The following is a 17,383-nucleotide window of genomic DNA, read 5'->3' as shown; positions in this document are numbered from 1 at the left end:
TGCCCACCACAAAACTCATTGCTGAGGGTCTCAGTGACAGAAAACGCAGCTGACCCTACTGTCAGGGCCAGATTCCCCGTCAGAGTGCGTTTAGATCAGCTTGCCACCTTGCCCTGTGACTGTCCCGAACTGGTAACATAATGCTGGCCAAGGAACCGTCCTCCCTTCCCTGGAGGTTGACGGGGTGGGGAGCGCTGCAGTGGTCTGTTGGCACAGATGGAACAGGAGTCCGTATCTTTTTTTTCTCAGTTAATATTTTATGTGGTGTCCTTCCCAAATCCAGACAAGATTCTTTGTTGCTGTTGTTTTTTCAATAAAAGGGAATTCTGCCTGGGCTGTTACTTGTTGAACTGAACGGAACAGCTTTTTAATATGAGTTGGATCAGGCCCACTGGAGTTTATGCAGTTGGGATAGCCTTAGAGTAACCATTATGGAGACAAATGAGTTAGTGTTGGGTGCATGGGGCACGTGTCTTATCTTCTCATGGTTTTGTTTTTTGTGTGTGGGTTTTTTTTTTGTGTCTGTGTTTGGTTTTTTGTTTTCTTGAGGGAGCGGAGCGGAAGGGAATAATGCTGAGCTGAGTGTTTGGTCACATTGCTGACTATCTAATCCTTGTGACTTTTTTAAATGTAGTTCTGAAAAGTGTAGCTTTTAGTCTGCTACAACTTATTGTTACAAACAGAACTCTTCCTTCTGTTTCACTTTTTAATTTTCTCTGGGTTTTTATTTCACAAGAACTAGGAATCTTGGGCTGCTAATAATCCTGTGGGTGGAGTATTAAAACTTATTTTAAATAATTGTTCTGAGTTCTTGTCGTGCATAGGAGTTATTTCATCCCCTAGGCGCTTGTTTGCGCGCAAGGTTGCACCTGCTTTAATGAAAGAGATTTAGTTACATTAATGATGGACTACTGCATGAACGTAATTACATCAGTCGAAACTGGTTGCAAGCCCTTGTAAGGCTGTGGTTGGACGGGATGGTAGAGGCAGGTGTAGATTCCCCAGGACAGGGTCAAAAGTGCTGCAGCCACAATGATGCCCATCCCTTTGCCAGCAGAAAATGTCTTTGTCAAGGCAGAGTAATCAGGAAAGTTTGCCAAGGTAAGCTTCGTTCAGCATTGATTCTCTCCACTGTTTTGGCAAGTTAACATAATTGGTCCATGAGGAGCTGTCTTGTAGGACTTGTGTACAAATATGATATGATCTGTGTTTAAATTGAGCTAATTGTCAGCACACAAACTTGCAGTGATTTAATTGATCCAACCTTAAAGCCTGCCACTTAATTAACTAACATAACTGCGTGTATAGTCCATAGCTAAGTTTGTAGAAAAAGGGGGAAGGACTTCAGAGATTATGTGCTTTGTAGCTGCCTTTTCTTTGTATGTAAACAGCATCATATAGTTCATATCTCATGCCCATCCTGCGCCCAGGAAACTTTTTGACTTAAGTGGTAATACCCCTGCAGTAGTGCTGCTGAGAGCAGTAAAAGCCCTTAAGCAAGGTTATTGGTCGGGATGTGTATTTTGTGCGTGTTCACGCTGTTTTTTTGTTCTGGTTTGATGTCTGTGCCTGCTCTAACACTTCCAGGATTGACTTTAACTTTTTATTTCTCCTCCTTGGTAGCTGTTCGATTTGGCCGCATTCCTAAACGCGAAAAGCAGAGGATGCTGATTGAGATGCAGAGTGCCATGAAAACCATGATGAACAGTCAGTTCAGCGGCCACTTACCCAATGAAGCATTAGCAGAACATCAAGATCAAGCACCTCAAGAAGAGCTTTCCTCTAAACCCAAACAAGAGCGGGAAACCCTCAAAAGCCCCTCTCCCCCTCCTAGCTCTGACATGGCTAAGGAAGAAGTGATTGGTATGGTCACTAGGGCCCACAAAGATACTTTCATGTACAACCAGGAGCAGCCTCAAAACCCAGCAGAGATGATGCAGTCCCAGGGTGGGGAGAGAGTGTCAAAGAACGCCGAACAATATATGATGAGCAGTGAGCACTGTGTTGGTGGGCTCAGCGGCCCTCAGTACCCCGAAAGTGAGCAGCACCTTGGCGGACAGTACAAAGGGAGAAGCACAATGCATTATCCAAGCGGGCACGCCATATGTTTCACAAACGGCCACTGTATGAACTTCAGCAACGGTTACACTCAGCGACTGTGTGATAGGATCCCAGAAGATGTCTTTTCTCCAAACAGGAGTACCACTTACTCTTGCAGCACTGGAGGAAGAATGCATCTGGTATATTGACATCAATTGTTTGCTTTGGTGAAAGGCTTAGCCATAGGTGTGGGCTTTTGTTGGGTTGGTTTTTAAACATTTAATAATTAAGAATGGATTGAGCTGTGCAGCTGTAGACAGCGAAGCTCCACACAGTTAATCGGCACAGCTGCTGAAACTTAACATAATAGTACAAGTTTGATAGCACAAGTTGTGATGAGGGAGAGTAATGGCTTGAGTTGCGTGTAGGATCTGAAATCATACAAGTGATGGAGTTTCTTGGCACGGTTTCTAGCCAGCTGAAAAATAGACTAATCTCAAAGGGCATTGGTTGCAGAAAGCTCCGTTTCTTTTATTGATTTAGAAATGAAAAGGGATGTTATGAATTTACAAATTCCCTTCTTCATTGAACCCTTTTGAAGACTTCTTTTAAAATAGTCTATGTAGTCAGATGTGTTATATTTTCCTTAAAAGATATTCAAAACAAATTCCTGGAGTGAAACCTCAGGGTTAGGATTTGAAGTCAGTCCAGTGGCATGCCTTGCTAGTGTGTTCTGAAATCTCTCTTCTTGGGTAGGCTGTATTTTATTTATTCATAATGGGTATAGGTTTATTTTGTTACAGGCCATGTAAAATAGAGGTTCGATGGGGGACCCGTTGAACTAGGCTAAGCATCCTCATGTAGAACATCTTCAAATCTGAACAGAGTCAGAAGGAAAATGCACTGCTAAAACACGTGGGAGAAGTTCAAGGTCTTTTCTGTAGTGCTTGCACAAGTGAGGCTCTGAACACACTTCTAGGTATCCTAGACAACTTTGCTAGACCATTTTTTCCACTCCATTCTTAATCAAGGTGCTTCCTATTTTCTTGCATATTTTTTTCTTCTTCTTTCCTTAACAAAGGTCCCTCCCCTTTGCCTTGCACCTGCTGTTTCCCTGCCATTCAGGCAGGCAGTTCTGTAAGCCCCTTAAAATAGATCGTCCTTCTTTTTATCATTGGAACTACCTGGGATGAGGGAACATAACATCCTTGTCCTCATCCTGTGTTACTGTCGAGAAGCACAAGCCCCTGACCTTACTGAAGTGGTTGAGCTCCCCATGTTTTTCTTTCACCTAGTTTGTAAAGGTTCCTCGCAGGTTCTCGCAGGCCTCTGAAAAATCTCCACATTCTGAAGGTTGTTTGTGTTGAGGCGGGATTTCAGTGTTTCTCTGACTGTGGCATATGTGGACCATGCCATCCCTAGCAGGCTCTGACCTCAAATTGCAGACTCAGGGCACTACGCCGTGGCAAACAGTAATCATTCCCAACCTTTCTTCCTTGCAGGGAAAGTATGTGGAGTCATTATGACAACATTCTTGGCACTCCTGAGAAGCAGAGGTTAAACCTGTCAGCGTGGGCAGGCAGGGAGTGGCTGTGCCTGCAGAGACCCAACCAGTCAGTTTGACCTGCCTATAGCAGCTGCAGGGAGCTGTAACGTAGCCGGCAATGAGGAAACAAAACCAAATCAAACAGAGAACTGCAGGCCCCTGCTGCATCCCTGGCATTAAGGAGAGTTTTGCCAGAGAATTCACGGAGAGCAGGATCTGACCAAAAGGAGTCAGTAGCAGTAAGGGAGTGTAACTAGACTCTGAACCAGTGCAGAGGCAGATGTTCAGGGGGTTGGCGGTTTTTATTTTGTTGGGTTGATTTTTTTGCTCAGTGACACCTGGACACACACGCTTAGAAAAGTACTGCTTACAGTCGTTTCTGAAACAGGTTCCCCCAAAGAGAGCCAAAAACTTCCTCCATAGGAATGACTCCGGGGAAGAGATCTCTCGAGAGTGTGGACGTAACGTAACACGGCAGGGGGAAAAGTGTCAGCTTCCCCTCAGGACCATTTGCCATGAGGGTTAGGATGAGCAGCCGTAGTAGGAGAAGCTGAAGTGTTTTTTCTGTCAGGTCCACAGTGGGATGCTGAAACAGAGATACCTTATTTTTAGAGTAGTATGTTTTTAACAATGCCTGCATGAACTTCAGCAGTGGTTAGTGTATGTTTTGCTTCTGGTTATGTGCCTGGACCTTTCCTTCTGTCAGAAATATTGCCAAACGAAAAACATTTCGTTTTGATTCAGAGTGATTTTAAGCTTATGGAAAAGATCCTCTTCCAGCCCAGAGGTAATAATTTGGTTTTGGGGGTTGTCCTCAGAAACACAAAATAACGTTCTGATTCACAAGTGAGCCAAAAAAATCTGCAGTTCTCTTGATTCTCCAAGGTGAGAGCCTTCTGCACATTGAATGCCCATTTAATAACTGATACATGTGGGGGGGCAACACAGAAATATCTGTTTATCTAGTTTTCCCTCTCTGCTTAAAAATAAACACGCGTACCCACATTGAGTATGCTCTTGTGGTGGATCTCAGGACATAACAAGCACAGAATTGCTGGATAGTTATCAGATTCAAGATGCCCTGTAAAAGCAGTATAGCTCTAAGGAATTATTAATTTATTTAATTGTTTTCTGTTTGCTTTACTGACATTATGTAGGGTTTCATGGAGCATTTAATATACTTTTGAAGAATACTTGAAGGAATTCTTGTCCTTGATGAGAGGTGAAATAAATATTAAAATGTTAAGCTTCATTAAAAGATGTAAGTTTTATAAAGCAGAACTGAAAGTCTCTCAGAACACGTGGCTGAGTTTTATGTAGGGAATTTCCTGGCAGTCAGCCTTGACGAATGTGTCTTGATCTCATTAAATGGATTCAGAGTTCCTTATGAAAAGTTTCTGTAAGTTTGCTTAAGAGAGAGAGCATTTTATCTTTTTTGTAATGGAGCAAAACTGGAATACAGGTTCCTCGGTCCTACCTTGGTGATACAAGTAAAAGCAAACATTTAGGATAGGAAGACTCTTCGGTAATGAGGGTGTAAGCCTGTGACTCAGTAAACCAAGGCTCGGTTCCTTGCTCTGGTGTTGACATTTTTGTCACCTTGGCTGAATTACTTAAGGTGCGTGCAAAGCAAGAAGGATCTATGAGAATACATGTAGTAGTGATTGTGAGATTACAATTGATTTTGAAATCATGATTAATTGTGAGATTACAGTGATAATGCGAGTAAGAGAAATCCAGGTGTCAGGTATGAGTGAGGTCAGGGAAGAATAACATGGATTCTCTCAAGTTTTTCACCATGAACAGTGTTTAGAAACAGACTGCTAATGGACTTTTTTGATTGCTTTCCTTTTTTTGAAGGGAGGTGGGGGGAAAATCCGGTTGTTTAGGGAGCTGACTGAGAAATACTGTGTTTTTTTTCTCCTCTGTGCGCTATTGCAAAACTTTATTGAAGAACAGACCTGCTTCTTTCAACTGTTTGTCAATATTTGGAATGATATCTTTGAGCTGTTTTCTGTGTATGTTTTGTAAATATTAGGTCTGCCCAATGAGTAAGACTCCCCACGTGGACCCAAACAAGTCTGGCCATGAAGTCTGGGAAGAGTTTTCCCTGAGTTTTACTCCTGCAGTGAAGGAAGTGGTGGAGTTCGCCAAGCGCATCCCGGGTTTCCGAGATCTCTCCCAACATGACCAGGTTAACCTTCTGAAGGCTGGGACCTTTGAGGTGAGACCACTGTGTGTGTATTGCCGACTTGACAAGCTGTGTGTCAGTTTGACCCCCTTGAGAACAAAAATCAATAGATCTGGGTAGTGTCAGGTAGCACCAGTTTGTTCACGAAAGCTCTGAGCTTTCCTTAAGCTGGTGGTGTCCAGTGCTGCTTGGTCAGGTATTGGTGAGCTCTCTTCCGACTAGCTGAAAAGTACTCAGCCCTCCTTGCGTTCCTGGGCATTAATAAATAACTAATGAGGAGCTTCTTGGTTTTATGTAGCAGCAGTTATTCTGATAGCTGCCTTTGCTTAGCCTGGAGAGAAGCAGGCTGCACCTGAAAGGGTGGATAGCTTAGAAAGCAATCCATTGACTTAACAGTTTTATAGAGGAAGGCATTTATCCCTCTGGATGTCCTTCCTCCTTCCACGATGTTCCGTGCCCTTGCTGCAGCGCCCATCCTTTGGTGGCAACTGGGAATCACTAAAGCCCCCATTGTTCTCCAGGGCAGTAACACTGATAGCTAACTGTCCTGCTGCAGCTCTGTAAATACCATGTACCAGCTGCAGCCTGGCTTACCGTCCACTTTAATCCCACCAGGTCCTCACGGTTGGTTTCACCCACTAGTGGTCATGACGTATATGTGCACTAGTGGTGGTAGATTGGAAATTATGCCAGAGGGCTTGGTGCTGCTTTGTAATTAGTGACCTTCGTGAGGGGACCTGTACTTAAGGTTCTCATTGCTCTTCTGGACTCTTGTGTATATTTATAGGTATCGTGCACATTTTGTAGGTATACGCATGTGAAATTTAAGCATAGAGGGCCAGATGACATGGAGCCCAAAATATTCAGTGTTACTATGCTTTTCTGGGGAGGGCAGGGTTGCTGATGCTTTTGCTCTTGTTTACCTGACTTATTCTTTCAAAGAGCGATGCTGGATTTTGTATTTACCTGATCTGAAGACGTTTGTCTTGTAATGTGTTGGGTCTTTTAAACAGCCCAGTTCTAAAATGGATAATAGTTAGGGTGGAAATGGATAATAGTTAGGATGGAAGGTACAAGTTATACCGGAAGATTTGGTGTCTGGGGTGTGTCAGTTTCTCTTTACATTTCCATTTAGTTCTCATGTATTTTTTCCTGTTATTCTTGACCTTTAAATCTAAAACACTTCTGTAGCTAGGGGCAGTATTTTTACTTCTTAAGTCTCAGCCTCTTACACTGCTGTAAACATTACACAGAAATGTTGGTTCCTCCTCTGCAAAGCAGAATAGCGTCCTGTGTCCTCAAAGGAGGTGGAGGGTGGAAAATCAGGCTCTAACTGTTCATATAAGTTAAAGCCAAACCCTCATGTTTTGCAAGTAAAATGTTTTGTCTTGGCATTTCTTCACCTCCAGCTTTTCTAAACCTTCATTCATATGCCTATTTGCCGGTTACAAGCACTGCTGATAAAAAGGTTTCTGTGTCAAGGGGAATTAATAGTGTCTGGCTGCACGCTTATCCCTATTCACTCATTTAAAAGAAACACTAATAATGATTTCTGTTAGTGAGCTGGTACTACAAGTTAGAGGCCTGTGTGGCATTTTAGCAACAGAAAACATCAAAAAGATAATGCCGCAGAGCAATGAATAAAACCTACAGGATTAATGAAACCATTTCAGTAGAAGCAAAAGCATCTTCAAAGCCTGGTGTCTACAAGGTCATTTCTGTCTTCTGGGTAACTAAACTAGGATACCCCAGCATCTGCATGTTAATAGAAAAGCCTGAGAAAACTCCTGCCTCCGACCCTGTTTTGTCTCCCTCGGGCACTGGCGTGTAGCTGTCTTGGCACTGTGCTTAACAGCAGCTCGTACTCAAGCAGTGCTTATTCATTTGAAGATGAGAAGATGCATGGACTCAGTGTGGGTGCAGAAGCAGCATAGCTATATATATATTCACACGTGTAAGCTACAAACCCGTCTTAGAACGGGGAGTACTGTGGAGCTCAGTATATTGTAGTTGCATTTGCATGGCTTTGTGTGGGAGCCAGCTCAGGAGGGCAACAATGAGCCTAAGGTAAGATCCTCAGCTGGGCTTGAGCTGGTCCTCCCCCACCCCAAATGTAATTAATGGTAGAGCTAACAAGCTCCTTAGATCTACGGGGCTAGTGGCTCAATTTATGTACAGACTCACTTGGTAATTTGGCTGCAGGTGGTGGGGAAGTGAGCAAACACTTGACTGTGGAGTTTTATGTGCTTGTGTTGTTATGTTCAGGTGGTAGGGTTGATCAGGTATGTCCTCAGCATGCACAAGTACGAGTCTGGCTTGAGGTGAAACAGGAAAAAATAATTACGTGCTATACCATAGTCTAAACTGTGCTTCCTTGGGTTAGAATTGTGACACTGAAATCCCTATGAGAGGTCTTTGCCCTATAATAAATCAACGCAGCTTCGTGGGCTACAGTTTTGAAGATCAGCATTTATACTGGTCGGCCATTATCCGAAGTTAGTGATTTGTGCTTCTAAAGCCCATTCCAGTAAGGGGAATAGTGTTTTGAATGGGAAAGCGGAGTGTACAGCGGTGGGTCCCTGCTAATGCACGAGTTCAGCTTTGTCTGCACTTCCAGTCTCCTTTTGTTGCGTTTTTGAGGGCTTCTGTAGAGCCTACGTTTCTGCTCCCTGTAGTAAGTGTCATCCAAAGACAAACAGCTTAGGTGACAAAGGTGAATAATATATAGTGTTCATGCGTCCATCAAGATTGCTGCATGTCATGTGGCTGTTTAAATTTAGCATCAGGTCACGTAATGTGCATGAATGGTGTTTGAATTCTCAAACCTTTTTCTTTTTTTCTGAACCCTCCTGTTTTTTAAGCTTGTCAAAGGCACTAGTCTTTTCTGAAAAACCCAGTTCTTCGCTCATCTGTAGTAAACATCATTTAAATTAATGCAGTTATGTAGCGTAAGTGAGAAGAGATGACTCATGCCAAGAAGGTACAGCAAGTCTGAAGTTTTAACCAGTGCCAGTTGGTTCACTTTCTCCAAATAAGAAGGCTGTTGTGTGCAACTTAAACCTTGAAAATGTAAATGAGGTTGTTGAACATGAGCAAATGAAACTTTACAAGCCATTCCACAGGGAAACATTTCACAATACGGCTGAGAAAACCACAAGAGAAATTTCAGCCCAGAGGGGTAAGTTCAGCACATGTCAACTGCTCCAGCCCAGGTGCTTGTACCAAAGGGGTATTCCCAGCTGCAGCTACAGACCAGGTGCCGTTTCAAGCCCCGCTTCTGTAGCCTTTTGAAGGCTGTACGTGTGGCTCCTTTCTACCAGAGCTCATTAACATTCCTGTGGAAACAGTGATGCAGCATGGTACTTTCCCAAAGAATGCCTAGTGGGCCAGATTCACCAGGTGGTGTAAATAAGCATTGCTTCAATGGAGCTGCTCCACTTTACACCAAACAAGAATCTGGTTCAATACCTTTACTTTGCTGCTCCTAAGTGTGGCCAAGAAAACAGTTCTTCTAATGCTCTGTATGCCTTTGGCTGTTCAGTGGCTTAAGCAAGTTGTCCTCCTTGCATATTTATGAATGGCATTGTGTTCATGGCTCAGGCTGTCTGAGGCTTAAATTTTAATTTTCCTCCCTTTCATGGTCTATAGCCCCTTTTCTGCATCCACTCCCGAAGTTTTTTGCTCGTTTCTCTAATACTACTGTGGCAGAGCTTGCACTGTTTCCTACAACTTGACAGCATGCTGGGAGTTTCTATACAGAATGCTTGTACAGTGGTCAATAAGAATGAGGCAGTTCTGAATGATGTTAAATTGCTTAATTATTTTTTTTTTTTTTTGAGAAATCCACCTTTATTTCTCTGCTTTTTGTCTTTGTCTCTTCTCCACCAGGTTTTGATGGTACGGTTTGCATCTTTGTTTGATGCAAAGGAGCGTACTGTCACCTTCCTCAGTGGAAAGAAGTACAGTGTGGACGATTTGCATTCGATGGGAGCTGGTGATCTGCTCAACTCAATGTTTGAATTCAGTGAGAAACTAAATGCCCTGCAACTTAGCGATGAAGAGATGAGTTTATTTACAGCGGTTGTCCTGGTATCTGCTGGTAAGGAGAGAAGAGTAATTTACGTCTTGGCTAAATTTTGAATATGGTTCTCTACTAAAAGATTTCTTTAAATAATATATCTTGTTATTTCAGGCCTAAGTCCGATTTAGTAGTTTTCACACTACTAGCAGCCTATAATTTGCTTTTTTGCTTATCCGTTATGGCTAATATGGTCTTTTGGAAATATGTGTCCCTTCTGCTTTCTGTAGAATTCAAAAAAACATTGCATAGTTGCCCAATGGCTATTTAGGAGCTAATTGTCTGACTCTTCCCTGACTCATCTAAGTTTCACAGGACGGCATCAATGAAATTACTCCTGACTTGAACAGCCTAAGTCTTGGGATAAGGTGGTATTTTTACTTCCGAGTATGGTCATCGAAGCCTTCTGCGTATCTTACTTAAGTCTAAATCCAACGGTTTGATCTCTGCCTATGTCAGCAAGAAAGCCCTATTTATGTGCATCGTGACTTCTTACAGCTGAAGGTCTGCCAATCCACTAACGTCTCCACCAGCCTCGTATCTTGTTTCAGTCCCTGGATATACAGAACACCCTGGCCCGTATTCAAAGAAGGATTAAGCACCTACTTCTGTAGTATTATCTAAAGCCTCGCGTTAGGCACATTAGCTCTGCATGTAATGCCTGGAATACAAGATGCAGAATCCCTGCTTGGTGGATAAGGAGCTCTCTAGAGGTAGCTAGGAGGAATGCTGGCAGTGCCCATTATACAACAAGCCAGCGTCTGGGAGATATTCACCTCTTGGCCAAGTGGTTTTCAACGTGAGTGGTGTAGACCCATGTCTGTTATCGGGGAGGGACACTGCAGGCATGGTGCTGTAGGCACATGAAGCCTCTGTACACAAGGTGGGACAGTTCAGTCTAGCAGCATCGTGCATGGCCTCACTGAAATTTGACAGCAGAGGATGCAGCAGCTGTAGCCCCTTCAATTTGTAAGCGGTGGTAATGAGCAGTGGGTGGTAGGGAGACTGCAAGCTTCAAAGCTGGAAAGAAAGGTAGCGTGAAGGAAGTGTAGCACCTTAGTCTTTTAGTGAAAATGTTCAGGTAGCGGGCAGAAATCTGGGGGTTTGGTTGCTTTTCCAGATTCTGCTTTACATGTATCGTTCCAAAAATAAATTGGCAAGAACTGAAGACAACCTTCAAAGTAAGGACTGAGAACTGGGCCTCCTCCCTCCTTGTGCAGTGTCGTAACTAGGCCACAGCCGTTCCTGTTGCTCAGCTGCAGGGCCCTAGAATATCACGGTGTCTGTACTGCCTGTTTTGAGTGTAAGTGCTGTCTCTGCTCTGTTAGGTGTCCTTCTAGCACAGGGCCTCTCTCCCCCCCCAGTCATTTAAGCACTGCTCCATGCTGTTGCTGGCTCTCAGTACAACTGAGCTGAGGGATGGTATCTAGCTTGAACACTTCTAGGCAGGTACACAGCCACAGTGTCAGAGCCATGGAACAGGACATAAAGATGAGGTGTTTGGTGTTTAGGCTTTTCGCAGCTGCTGAGGTTTCTTCAGATTATGGCTTTGGACATTTGTGCTGCCTGTCTTAGCTTCCTTTGGACCCAGTCTGGACTCTGATCACCACTTCACTGGAGCTCTTCACAAAGTGTTTACAGAATTCTATAAAGTACAGCTTCATTGGTCTTTAATGTTTGGGCCCAAACCTGAGTTTGTGCTGTGTTTCAGGCTCAGTGGTAAACTTGGCTGTCACTGGGATTTCAGAACACGCAAGGAGTACAACAACGTTCTGACCAGCGTTACATTGTCGCTTGCAACAGAATCAAAATGCCACAGTCATGACTTCCACAAGTAATTGAGCAATCTTCATAACTGAGCGTGTGCCTGAGAAGCACCCCCTGACAGAGCTTGGGGAAAAGGAAGAACCTTGTGGCATTCCTGGGGAAGATGCTTGCAGTGTGCGGGGCTTGCCAGAAGTAGAAAGGGCCTGTAGGACTGTGCACTTGCTGATGTGGATCTCTAAAGGCAGGTCCTCTGCACCCCACCCCTCAGGGAGAAGCATGACCCAGGGAGTCATTTGTCATGAGGTGGAGCTCAGTTAAAGGAGGAGGAAGAGTTTGAGGGTACAGCATTAGAGAAAATGACATGGAGATGCAAACAAAGGCAAAAGATGCTGTAGCTGGAAGACGAACTGAAGGTAGAACAGTAAGGCTAGTGAGATGTCTATTTCATGTATGTCTACTTCATATCAGAATGAAAGTTACAAAGAGAAGATAAAAAGGATGGTAGTCAAGATTCACATCACTTCCAGAAACAGACAGGAATGCGTGATTGTTGAATGCTCATTAAGTGATCCAGACTAAAATTCTGTGCTGTGCTATTTAAAAATCTTTTTTAAAAGATTTTAACTTGCTTAAACTGTATTTATAAAAATGTAAATGGAGGAAAAAAAGAAGCACTCATAAACCTCTAAATAATGCTGGTAGGGAGAAGACTTGTCTGAAGCATTTCTGCATGACACGGATTGAATAATCACTCCTATGAGGAACATAGAGAATAAGCAGGATGAAGAAGCACGGTAGTAACAAGGAGTGTAACCGTGCACAACCCTTGTTTTGGTGCCAAGTGGCAAGGAAAGAAGAACCAGGGCCTTGCAGCGAGGCCGTGGAAGTGCTTCTGGTGGTGTTGAGGAATTACATTGGGTCCATTCCAAAACTAAATGAATGCTTCACCTCTGGCTTCAGTTAGCTGGGATTGTTGAAGACGGAGGAGAAGTGGCAGGACAGATCGCTGGCACTGAAGAAGAAGGAAGTGTGATGGAAGCAAAGCTGAAAGAATGCGGTTCATGCGGGTCGAGAGACCAGATAATCTCTTTAACTGAGGGTGATGCTTTGTGGTAGAATATAAAATACACACCCTCTATTATTCTCCTATTTGGATAGCACTAAGGAAACCTTCAGCTGGCCATTGGGAGCAACCAGAAATAGACTGAGAGGGGGAAGAAAAACTTAGATTTATTGAGCCAAGAAGGTTACAGCAACTCACCCGAGGCAACCAGGAAGGTCTGGACTGGCTTTGCTGAGGTGAGGAAGCACTGATGTCATTGTACAGATTTCTTGAGGAAAAGTCAACCTGACAAACTTCAAGCAAATGTCATCATCCCTGCTCGGGGCAGAGCAAAGCTGGAGGGTTTGCCGAGGTGGGGCAAGAGGAATAGTTTCTGTAACAAAGGCAGAGAAGTTTCTTTTTGTTCATGATCTCATACGCTCTCTCTTGAAGAGCAGCTATCAAACCTAATAGACAATTTCTACAGAAGAGTGGAATGGATGCTAATAATCGTATCTTGACATTAATCAAGGTTCCTAACTGTTAGAGTGAAAAGTTCTGGAACCACCTTCCTACAGGAACCAAAAAAAAGGATAACTGCTTTAAGATGGATCCTTAAGTGGATTATATAATACTTCTTCCCACAGTGGTAGGGAGCTGCACCGAATAGTCCAGGAGGACTCCATACACTCTCTTCACCTGAGAACTCTGATCCAGGTTGGTGCTGACAGCATAAGGCAGGGATTCCCACTCTGACTGTATGATCTGACTCAGTGCTACACCAGGAAGCTGTTGCAACGCTGTGTCCCAGTGGTTAAGTACACGTACGCAGCAAAGTACATTTATGTTCGTGTCTGTCACTCATGTGTGGGCCCTGCTGAATTTCCATGGAGTTTAAGAGCAGCTAGCTACGGCCTGGAAAAAACAGCTACTGTGCATGATGAGTAGGTGAGGTATCTTGCTTAAACTTCATCATTTTAAGCTACTGCTTCCACCTAAGGAAAACAGGCGTGTACTTAAATACAGCTTTCTTGAAAGAGATGCTTCAGAAGCAAGGTAAGTAGAGTATGTGAAGATATATTATTTTTCATGATACTGATTTTTTTTCCTTTTGCTGGGGATTTTTGGGTGCATTGTGTTTCATTTAGTCATTGCTTGCAGAACACACTCAGAGATAGTGTCCACTCATGTCAAGGCTTGTACTTCTTTGCCACTGGGGATCCCATTGTGCAAAAACAAGCATGACTCGCCCTGAGTGGGATTTCCATAACCAAAGGTGAATCTCAAGGTTAGGGTTCTGTGTCCTGCCTTGAGAATTACTTGTAAAGTCTACTTCAAAGTGCCCTGTCTCTTCTTTGTGTTGAAAGTTATGATTCAGCAAAACACTTAAGTGCATGCTTCAGTCTGTCCTTTTCTGGAAACGTGGGTAAGTGATTACAGGAAGGGTGACTGAATGCCACCAGTTCAGCATGGTGAACTCGATACTTTACATAGTTGATGTTAAATAGTGTTTGAAAAGGCTTCTGGTATATGTGTTTTAATTGTTCATTTGCAAATGGATTAATTCTTACAGTGGCTTTATGTTGCAAGCTACATCTGTTCAGTCCTCTCTTTTTTTTTTTTTCCTCTCCTTCTCTCTTCTCCCCCCTCTTTTCTTTTCTTTAGATCGCTCTGGAATAGAAAATGTCAATTCTGTGGAGGCACTTCAGGAAACACTAATCCGTGCATTAAGGACCTTAATCATGAAAAATCACCCCAATGAAGCCTCTATTTTCACAAAACTTCTTCTGAAGTTACCCGACTTGCGTTCCTTAAACAACATGCACTCTGAAGAACTCTTGGCCTTTAAAGTTCACCCATAGGCCTTTAGGTTTCATTCGTACCCGGACTTGCCTCGTGTTAAACTGTTTTGTGCTAAAATATGTATTTATACAGTTGTACCACTTGTCGGAGAGGGAGTTCACAGACTGTGAGCAATTGATAGCTGTTCCATAACCATGCAATAATGCTTCAGCAGGTGCTTTCAGCTAACAACAGCGCAGCATTCAGAGTCCTCCAGGATGGCCAGACCCAGCTGTGCTGCACTTTTGCAGAAGAGGTTGCAACAAGCCTGAGTAAATATGGACTGTTCTTTCACTTGGAAGTAGATCCACCACTGCCCTCTCATGTAAACTGAACGCAGAATAGCTGTGTGTGAGCATATGGAAGGTGGGAATGGGGGGGGGAACAATCCTGTGTTAATAGGAAAATGGAAGAGCTGATTTAATTGGTCTTTCCCTTATCTAATATATGTATGTCTGTGTCTCTTGATAACTCACTCATGGTTTCACTGTTGTTATTCCATTAAACCTGATGGAATGATTTCAGCCTGCACCAACTCTTCACAGAGCGTGTGTTCATGCCATGTGTATATACTATAAATAGCTAAGTAATGGGTGTTTATGACTATATAAAGTACAGAGTTGTGTGTATATACGTGTATGTATATAAATAGTTCTATACATAAAGTATACATATAATTTCTTCACAATATTTTAAACTGTGAAGGAATTTAAACTTACGAAAGAAGGCGATCTATGGAAAGAACCAAATAGATGCACTTTGCATATTGCTGAACTAATAATCTGAGCATTTCTAATTTTTAGAAAAAAAATCAAATTTGCATTAATATGCTGTGTTTGTTAATTTAAAAAAAAAAAAAAAAGAGTGGCACCAAAGGGGCACAGTCAGATTCAACTTCTAGAAAGGCTTTGTAGAGAATCTCAAGTGGAGGTGGTTGTTCGTGGCACTAATGAGGTTGATTGTCCATGGCCACTGAGGTTCGTACACTCTGATAATGGTTAAAGAAGCACCAGATGCTCTTCAAAAACTTCAGCACAGCCAGAAAGAAACTATCAGTTGAATAACAGCATTTGAGGAAAAAAATGTTAAAAACCTACCCATGGTTGCATTTGGGTGTATGTGTGTTCTGTGACCATTTATTTCTTACCATGCGTCATTTTGCTGCTTCATTGCTAAATGAGAATTTAATATAGAAATGGGAGATTGCCCATGTCTCTTCACAGTTTGAGCTTTGTGGTTCCCATGCCTATTCTTCTGGAGCTCTCCATCGGGGTGTGTGTGTGTGTATGTGCAGAGAAGGTGCACTGGATGGTCTGGATTTTTTTCTTAAAAAACAACAAAAAAACACAAACAAATGGGACTTATTTTGTTTATGCCAGTAGCAAATTACAAAGCAGATCCTTAAGGTTTAAGATTCTGCTGCTTTCCCACCTAGGAAGGCGGTTGTCTGTGGGTTTTCTCCATTTGTAGCAGGACCCAACGCCACAAAAGAGATTAAAAAAGTCAAAGCAGTTGTGTTAGCTGATTACGTTTGTTTTGCTAATGTGAGAAGGTGATGTTCTGTTACCCTTGTGTTTAGTTAACTTACCCGAGAGGTTAAGCCCTCTGGGTCTTTCACGTTTGGTAACACTACTCCACGGAGAGGCATCTCCCGTTCGTTCGTTCCTGCGTTTAGACGTGCGCAGCAGCTGCGGCCACAGCCAGGCAGCCTTCTTTCCGCAGGGCTCCCGCTGGCCGAGCGGGAGCAGCTCCCCAGCAGCAGCGACTCGAGGGAGCCCTCAGCCCTGCGGTGCAGCTGGAGCAGACGCAGCCCTTTCCCTGCCCGCCAGCGTCAGGAGCCAGGGTTTTGGGTCACCGTGGCTCTGCAGGATTTCCCTTGGAAGCTGGTAAGCCGTCCTGCCTGAGGGTGGAGAGCAGGCAGGGGCAGGTGCACTCCAGAAGGGAGCTGGAGACAATTCAGCTTCAGCCTTGGCTGAAGCATTGGAGCGTGCCCTTTCCCCTCCTCAGCACCGCAGGGAGGGTTGTCCTGCTTCAAGCTGCTTTAACCACTGGATCCTAGCCCCTGAACACCCATAGTTTTGCTATCAAAATATGCCGTCAGGGCATATTGTCCTAATTTCTGTTAACAGTCTGCATCCTACCAGTATTATTTGTATGAGAGCTTCACTGAATTACGCATTGAACCATTCAGACTTTAGAAAGGACACAGTCACATGTTTTGCATTATCTAGGAGCTGAAATGACTTCTTTGTAGACCCCATTTCAAATGCAGGAAGTAAAAACACTCGGTTGTTTTCGAAGGGAAGGAGGCTTCTTACAGAGGTTGCCACCCTACAACTGTGTTCTGTTTTGTTTTTTCTTTTCTTTTAAAACTGTATTATTAAGCCTTTAGGAATGTATAACCAGGACTGAGTAATTACCGCTTATTAAATTTTTAGTTAGATTGACCATGTATGCCTATAGATAGATATTCTAACTTGTGCAATTTCATTTGAAATGAATCTTCCTGTACATAATGGAAAAACTCGTGTAACAGAGAAAAGCCCCGCACAGATTGACTGAACCAAAAAAGTGGATTAAAGTACGGTTTCAAAGTGACCTGCGTATTACAAACCCTCGCTGGACTCGTAGAAGAAAATCTAAACTCATCGTATTAGCCATGTATTGTGAGCTCTTCTTTTACTGTGTCACTGGTTATACACTTGTTAAACGCTGAGATAATAGACTTCATGCCAGGCATTCGAGTACTGTAGATTGGGTCATTGCTGAAAGATTAATGTACTGTATGACTTAAATGAAATTTTTATTCTTGATTTTATTCTTGATTTTGTTCTTGTTTTAAAAGATTAAATATGGGCATTATGTCAGCAAGCTAAA

General features: G+C 43.2%; 1 protein-coding gene across 2 annotated transcripts in view; it reads left to right on the top strand.

Annotated features, from left to right (window-relative positions):
• Positions 1 to 17,383, top strand: part of NR1D2 (nuclear receptor subfamily 1 group D member 2) — a 23,482-nt gene extending 6,099 nt beyond the window's left edge. For both annotated transcript variants that reach the window (XM_083825062.1, XM_083825061.1), the window contains 4 exons: positions 1,624 to 2,240; positions 5,625 to 5,810; positions 9,666 to 9,876; positions 14,330 to 17,383. In XM_083825062.1, the coding sequence (XP_083681188.1) occupies positions 1,624 to 2,240; positions 5,625 to 5,810; positions 9,666 to 9,876; positions 14,330 to 14,526 (1,211 nt within the window). In that variant the 3' untranslated portion in view covers positions 14,527 to 17,383. The remainder of the gene's footprint in view (positions 1 to 1,623; positions 2,241 to 5,624; positions 5,811 to 9,665; positions 9,877 to 14,329) is intronic.

Source organism: Anser anser, assembly GCF_964211835.1.
Source record: "Anser anser genome assembly, chromosome: 2".
Classification (NCBI taxonomy): domain Eukaryota; kingdom Metazoa; phylum Chordata; class Aves; order Anseriformes; family Anatidae; genus Anser; species Anser anser.
This window is presented reverse-complemented; position numbering and strand designations above follow the sequence as displayed.